Source organism: Frankliniella occidentalis, unplaced genomic scaffold, assembly GCF_000697945.3.
Source record: "Frankliniella occidentalis isolate FOCC.00 unplaced genomic scaffold, Focc_3.1 Scaffold169, whole genome shotgun sequence".
Taxonomy (NCBI): Eukaryota; Metazoa; Arthropoda; class Insecta; order Thysanoptera; family Thripidae; genus Frankliniella; species Frankliniella occidentalis.
The window spans coordinates 157,885-164,604 of NW_026267295.1; the positions used below are offsets into that span (position 1 = coordinate 157,885).

The 6,720-nt window shown below is 62.9% G+C and overlaps 1 protein-coding gene across 1 annotated transcript in view; it reads left to right on the top strand.

Moving 5' to 3' along the window:
- The first annotated feature begins 337 nt into the window (after positions 1-337).
- The window catches only part of LOC113205788 (netrin-3-like), a 94,938-nt gene continuing 88,555 nt past the window's right edge, over positions 338-6,720 (top strand). Inside the window, exon 1 of the mRNA XM_026421578.2 lies at positions 338-1,322. Coding sequence (XP_026277363.1) covers positions 564-1,322 — 759 coding nt within the window. The 5' untranslated portion in view covers positions 338-563. The remainder of the gene's footprint in view (positions 1,323-6,720) is intronic.

Here is a 6,720-nt window from a genome sequence, read left to right on the forward strand (position 1 = left end):
TGCCGCTCGCCGCATTCGCGCGCTTTGGGCAAGTAACCAACCCGCCGGGTGAGAGATAGATGTTCCTGCTGGTCGACGCGCCCGCCGTGCTCGTCGTGCTGCTCCTCGGTGCTGGAGGGACACGCATGGTGCCCTCCTCTCCAGCAGACGCGTGATGTGGTTTCGGTTCCCGGAGCATTCCTGGCCCTGCATCCCCCATGCCCTGCGCCCTGCAGGCTGCCGCCGGCCCGCCTGCCTCGCCGCGCCCGCCGCCGATCTGTCTGGCGTGGCCGGGGCAGCAGGGCCAGGATCCGCCCGGCCGGCAGGCAGGCTGGCAGGCAGCGCTGCGGCCGCTCCTCCACCACAGCAGCAGCCCAGTCAGTGCTGCGCCGACGCTGGTGGAGAGCAGACGCCCTGCGCATGCGTCGTGCCCCTCGTTGTCCTGTGCGCGTGCGTCGTTAGGCCCTTGGATTACTGACCTCCCCCTGTGATGTGAGTGTGTGTGTGTGCGTGCAGTGCTTTGTGTTGTGACCGGGCCCGGATTATGCCCTGATCGTTTGACCGCTGCTGCGATTGGATTCCCGATGGTTGCCATGGCCGCCCCGTGGTGGCCGCTGGTGGTGCTCGCGGTGATGGCGGTGCGTGCCCAGGACGTGGACCCGCCGCCGTCCACGTCCTCGCCGGGCGCCGGCGACCCTTGCTACGACGAGTCGGGCGCGCCGCGCCGCTGCATCCCGGACTTTGTGAACGCGGCCTTCGGCAAGCCGGTAGAGGCGAGCTCCACGTGCGGCGAGGCGGGCCCCGTGCGCGTCTGCGACACCCAGGGCGGCTGCCAGGTGTGCGACGACACGCACGCGCGCCGCCGCCACCCGGCCGCCTTCCTCACCGACCTCAACAACCCCGCCAACGTGACGTGCTGGCGGTCCGAGCCGCAGCCGCCGCCCGCGTCCAGCTCCGCGCCGCCGGACAACGTGAGCCTCACGCTCAGCCTGGGCAAGAAGTACGAGCTGACGTACGTCAGCCTGCAGTTCTGCCCGCGCGCCGTCAAGCCCGACTCGCTGGCCATCTACAAGTCCATGGACTATGGCAAGACGTGGCAGCCGTGGCACTTCTACTCGTCGCAGTGCCGCCGCGTGTACGGCCGGCCCAACCGCGCCACCATCACTCGCGCCAACGAGCAGGAGGCCCTGTGCACCGACGCGTCCTCCGCCTCCTCCAGGATCGCGTTCAGCCTCCTGGAGGGCAGACCCTCCGCCGCGGACTTTGACTACTCGCCGGTGCTGCAGGACTGGGTCACCGCCACCGACATCAAGGTCGTCTTCAACCGCCTCAGCTTCCCCAAGGTGAGGGCCTCCTCAAGCAGAGACAAGTCGAACTTTCCATCGGCATAGCTAAGCAGCGCCCCTTCGGGGTGCCTACGCGCCGCCGCCGCATCTCCCGCCGATGCTGTAGGGCCAACATCCGCCGGCCGGACCTCGTTTCACCCATTTCCCCCCACACTTCCTCCGAACCATGAATATTCACGGGTCTCAATAACATCGGGGGATAACCGCATCCGACAAACTACCATCCATATGGATGGAGTACACACACACACACCGCGGCCGCGCCGCCGCCGCCGCGCCCCGCGTCCAGGTGTGGGCGATGACCAAGCGGCAGTGCCCATCAAATTGATCAGTCTGTCCAAGCGGCACCTCTACCGCTACGCGCCGCCACGCCCCGCCCGGCCTCCCGGGGCACCGGGCTGGGGGCCGCCGGGGCTGCGCCGGTGCGACCAGGGCGGCGGCCAGAGGTAATAAAGTGAATGTCTCGATCGGCCCGATCGTGGTCGCCGATAGCGCCCGGCAGGGTCTCGGCGACAACACACCACCACCTCCACCGCCGCCGCCCGGCCGACCGGCTGGCCGAGGTGTCGCCGCCGTCGTGCGAGTCTCTAACTCCGGCTGACAATGTTGTGTCCAACGAGACCATCGGCGCGGCCGAAGGGTTCATTCCTCAGCGGCCGGTAGCGCCCTGCCTGCCCTGCGGTCCCCCGCGCCACGCCCCGCCACGCCGCCCGTGACAACACGCCACCTGCACAGGTGTCGGCCGATAGCGCGCCGGCCGGACGGGCATCCTTTGATTTATGGCGCCTGATCTCTGTCGCAAGGACCGACAGGCAGGCTGCTCGCTGCGCCGCAGGGCCGGCGGGGGGCCGCGCGCACTAGAACAGCGCCCGGGAGCACGAGGTGCACTGGAAGGTGTCGGCAGGCACGTCTATCCGGGTGATTTTTCCGCCGGCGGATACTAACCCCGCGCACTTGTGAAGCTGTACTGAACCGCATGCAGGCGTGCGGGCGAGTTTGCCTATCGTCGCTGCCCACGGCGCCTTACGAGCCTGAATAGGCAACCCGCCCGCACTCGTGTATGCCGTACAGTATAACTACAAAAGTGTGCGGGGCTAGCCACGTGGTACAGTTCTCTTAGAGCTGTAGGTTAGGTTATTGAAATTTATTTAACCCCCACAAACTCCGGAACAAGTAAGGTATTGCACCGCACGCTGGCGCGTTGCCTACTCGCCACTGTGTAGAGAGATATCTCTGTACACCGTGCTACTCGCTCAGCGCCATGGTGATTGTGGAAGGAGGCTATCCCACGCTAGCGTGCTGGGCTCGAGGGCCGCCCTGTATGACCCTTGGAACTCTATTTGAAGTTGAAATTGAAGATGTAAAAGGAGAGACTGAATTATTTGCGAAGCGGCCTCAGACCGGCAGGGCACCGCCAAGCGCCACCCGGATAAGTGGTCAGTCCCGGCATCAGCCGTCTCTCTCTCTCTCCCTGGCAACAACGGATGACGGTGACGCTCATGGTGGACGTCGCGGGGGAGCTGCGCCGTCGCGGCCGTCAGGTCGGGCCATACACCGGCGTGTATCGCATATCACGCTTTACAGCCAACGGACTCGTAAAGCGGCCGGACCGCGGGGCGCGGGCGGGGCGGGGTGGGGCCGGGCCGGGCCGGCGTCTCACCTCGAGGTGTGTTCCCACGCGGGACGCGCCATGGGCGGCCCGGCCGACCGGTGCCCCGCCGGTCACCAGGCGGCCATAGACAACCCTAAGCGACCGATGCGGGCGGGGCCAATAAACAAATGGCAACAAAAGGATCCGTGTGTGTACAGCACGCGGGTGCGCCCGTGTAACGACTCTCTAATGCGGCTGCCATAGAGGCCGGCTCCACCCGGCTCGGCGGGAGGCGGCACACATCGAGACGCGAGCAGCAGTAGCTTTGACGTTTTCTCGTTGGCGGCCCGTTTTACGAGCCCGGATGCAGAGCGGCAGAGCGCGCGCGCGCTCAACAGCCTCGTCTAAGAGATTTGCGAATACAATGTTTAGATAAAAGGCGGTGTAAACTGACGTTTATGTTTTATGGCGCCCGCCCCACAGCTCTTCGCCATGAGCCCCCCTTTGCCCCTAATAAGGGGCGGCCAGGACAGCTGCCATCTTAGCTTTCATCTCGCCCAGCTGCCCCGGCTGCCCCGGCTCGTCCGCAGGCTGCGGTGGGTTCGATAGCCATGAATGGCTAGCGCCCGGTACGCACGCCCCGTATGAGTCTCTGACCGCAGGCGCAGGCTCCGCAGGCCAAGCCTATGTGCAGCCCCTCATGGGGCCCCCTCCTCATGCAGCCCTATGGGCGCCGTGTGTCCGCTGCGGTCACTCCTCGCTCTCTTGAACGAGTCGATTACGTTGCTTTAATAAGCCGGCGCGCTTTGGTCACACTCTGCTTAAGGGTGCGGGCGAAGCAAGCAGCTGCCGCGTGCAATTAATTTATTTTGCTCTGAAATATAATCAGGCATACTTGCTGCCCTGCCCTGCCACGCTTCCCGGTACAGTAGCTCAGCGGCCGCGATGTTTCCACCCATGTACATACATGGTACACACATGCATGCTCCTCGTTGTATGTATATTTTTTCGGGGCGAGTCAGGTTCCTCCATCACATAACTTATTGGAGCGGCCCCCCCAGCCCAGATTATATAGGCTCCCCGATATAGGCCGTGTAGTGACGATGAAATTGTTTTCCTACAACGTCAGAGGAGGAGCTGGGCTGGGAGAGCAGGGTGTATGTAAGCCCCGTTTTTTTTCACGTTTGGTACGATGAATGACGATTTTGATCGCGATAGAGAGCGGCGCGCTTCCTAAACTGATCCCCCCCCCCCTCTCTCTCTCTCTCTCTTGCCCGCTCGCTCTGCAGCGGCTCCAGTCGGTCGCTGATTACAGGGGAGACCAATTCAATCAAAGGTCGCCCCGCGCGGCTCCGCGGCCCCGCCCCGCTTGCGGCCGCGCGCCCACGCGGCGCACAGCAGAGTTATTAATCGATTGATCCCCAGTTGTCTCTCTAAATGGCGCGCACTTTTCACCCGCGCTGACGATACGACTTGCTGCTACTGCTTCGGCAGGTCCATTATATTGGCCCGGCAGCGCGCGCGCGCCGCGCCTGACGAAAGTCGGCCACTTTGGAATGATTGTTTTGGCCCCGGCCGGCGGCGCGCGCGCGGAAAGTGCAGCAGGCCGGCCAATCTGTGAATAATGCTGCAGGCTGGCGATGTGGTCCCCGACGTCATTAAGTACCTCCCCTCCAGCCTCCTCCTCCTCATCCTTCGCCCTCCCCTCTACCCCATCATCTCCTACGCGATCACACATCCGCCGCGCCGCGCTGCTCTTGTGGGAGGGGCCGGGCGCGCCGGGCCTGTGCGCAGCCTGCGCGCACAGCGCCACGATTTATGATTGCATATTGCTATTCAAAGGAATTTCCCTCGTGCTCCTCGCCGTCGTCCTCATGCTCATGCTGCTCCTCCCCCTCTTCTTCCTCCCCATTACGCGAATCTCCTTCAGACGACGGCGCCTTGAAGCGGACCTCGGCCCCCGTGAGACCTCCTTAAATATGGATGTCGCACCTCGCCGGCCTCGCCCTCGCCCCGCGCAAGCAAGGCCCGGTCGGCAGTAAGGCGAGGCTCTCCCAGGCGCCTCTCTGCTGGGCGGCGATTCAAGATTCAACATATCTTGGAAATGTTATGCTTCTTTGATTTCCGCCTCATCTAGACGCGGGGAGCCCCCATAGCGTCATATGCCGTCGCCGCCGCCATGTGTTCGCCGTGTTCACCCTGCTTACTTTGTCCCGAAAGGTGGAGCGAGTTGCTGGAAATAAGTCGTGAACTCGCGTGATGAGCAAACTTTACGAAACCCGCGTCGCAATTCGTCGCCCGACGAATGGCATGGCGAGCAACTTTGCCCGTGAGCGACGTTCACAGTCCCTGTCGGCACTCGTCGTCTCAACCTCCCCCCCCCCTTTCCTCTCTCTCTCTCTCCCTCTCGGCAGTGCCGGCGCGCCCAGCTGCTGAAAAATTTAAATTATGGGCGGCGACGACGGCTAAGTGATTGGCTTGACGAGGTAAATGAGTTAACTCGGTCGGGACGCCACCGACACCGTCGTCATGGCAGGCGACGAGTTGTTGCCCTCCGCGTCCGGGAGGGGCTCTGCTGCGAGGTCTGCGACACCACCAAGACTGCTCTGTGTGTCTGTCTATCGGCCTGCCTCCCTGTCGGAGGTCAAAATTCGACGCCCCCGGCAGGCAAGCATGCAGAGGGCAGGGGGAGAGAGTTGCCTTTGTGCTCCGTCGATCATGCGCGTCTCTCAGCCACTGATCTATTTTGAGGTAAACGTGTGCAAACTAGCCGAGCCAGACCTTGGTGGGGACGACTTCAAAGCCCTGTCTGTCGCTGGGAAAGTGAAAGTCTCTCTGACGCCACCCCACCACCATCCCCCGCGCGCCAGCTCAGCACCCTCGCCCTTCTTCAAGGATGGTGTCTGTGAATGGCAAAGCGTGTGTGAGTGAGGAGCGGGGGGATGACTGTACATGGCCGTAGGGTGCCCATGGTGCCTCGGGGAGGAGGGGAGGGGAGAGGGGGTCAGATGTTGATGCGTCTTGTGTGGAGATATAGCCCCATGCCCATATCCATTGTCGGGTAGCACAAGCAGCAGCAGCAGCAGCCAGCCCGCGACACGGGGCGAGGGGGAGGAGGAGGCTCAGGGGGAGGCCGTGCAGCCCAGGGGGAGGCTGAGACCAAAGTCGTGAGATAAGAGTTTTGACACGTCTGATATAGCTGTATCGCCGAGCTGCGGCGACGGGCCGCTGGTGAGGGGGGAAGGAGGGTGGGGGAAAGAGCGGGCCCCAAGCCTTTCCTCCTGGAAAAGGCGTAAAAAAACAACATTAACAAAAAACGGCTTATAAAGTCTTCGGACGCATAAATGAGAGTCTAGTCTGGACCCGGCAGCAGCACCTTGGTGGCGTCCCTTGTCGTGGCCCGTGTCTCCGTGGAGACCGCCGCACTGCGCTGCGCGCCACCCCAAGCCCGCCCCGCAGCAGCAGCCCGCATGGCAGCCCCGCGTTAAAAAGAGTCGCACATAAATCACAATCAAGTAAATTATTCATTTACTTCGGACGCGGCGCGCGGTCTCCCGGTGACGGCGGGCTGCTCGCGCACGCGCTCACAAAGGTCCCCACACTTGTTCTAAACGCTTCTTTCTTCAAGTGTCTCTTTTGATCATGTTTTTTTCGAGAAAATGCGACGCTTTTGCCGAAAATAAAGTTTGATTTACTGCAGCCCCGGCGGCGGCTGCGCGGTCCGCCCCGACGTTCTCGAGGATTTCTCATACCGCACTGACCTAGCCTCACGGCCGCGGTGCAGAATGAATGGGAGGGGTGGCG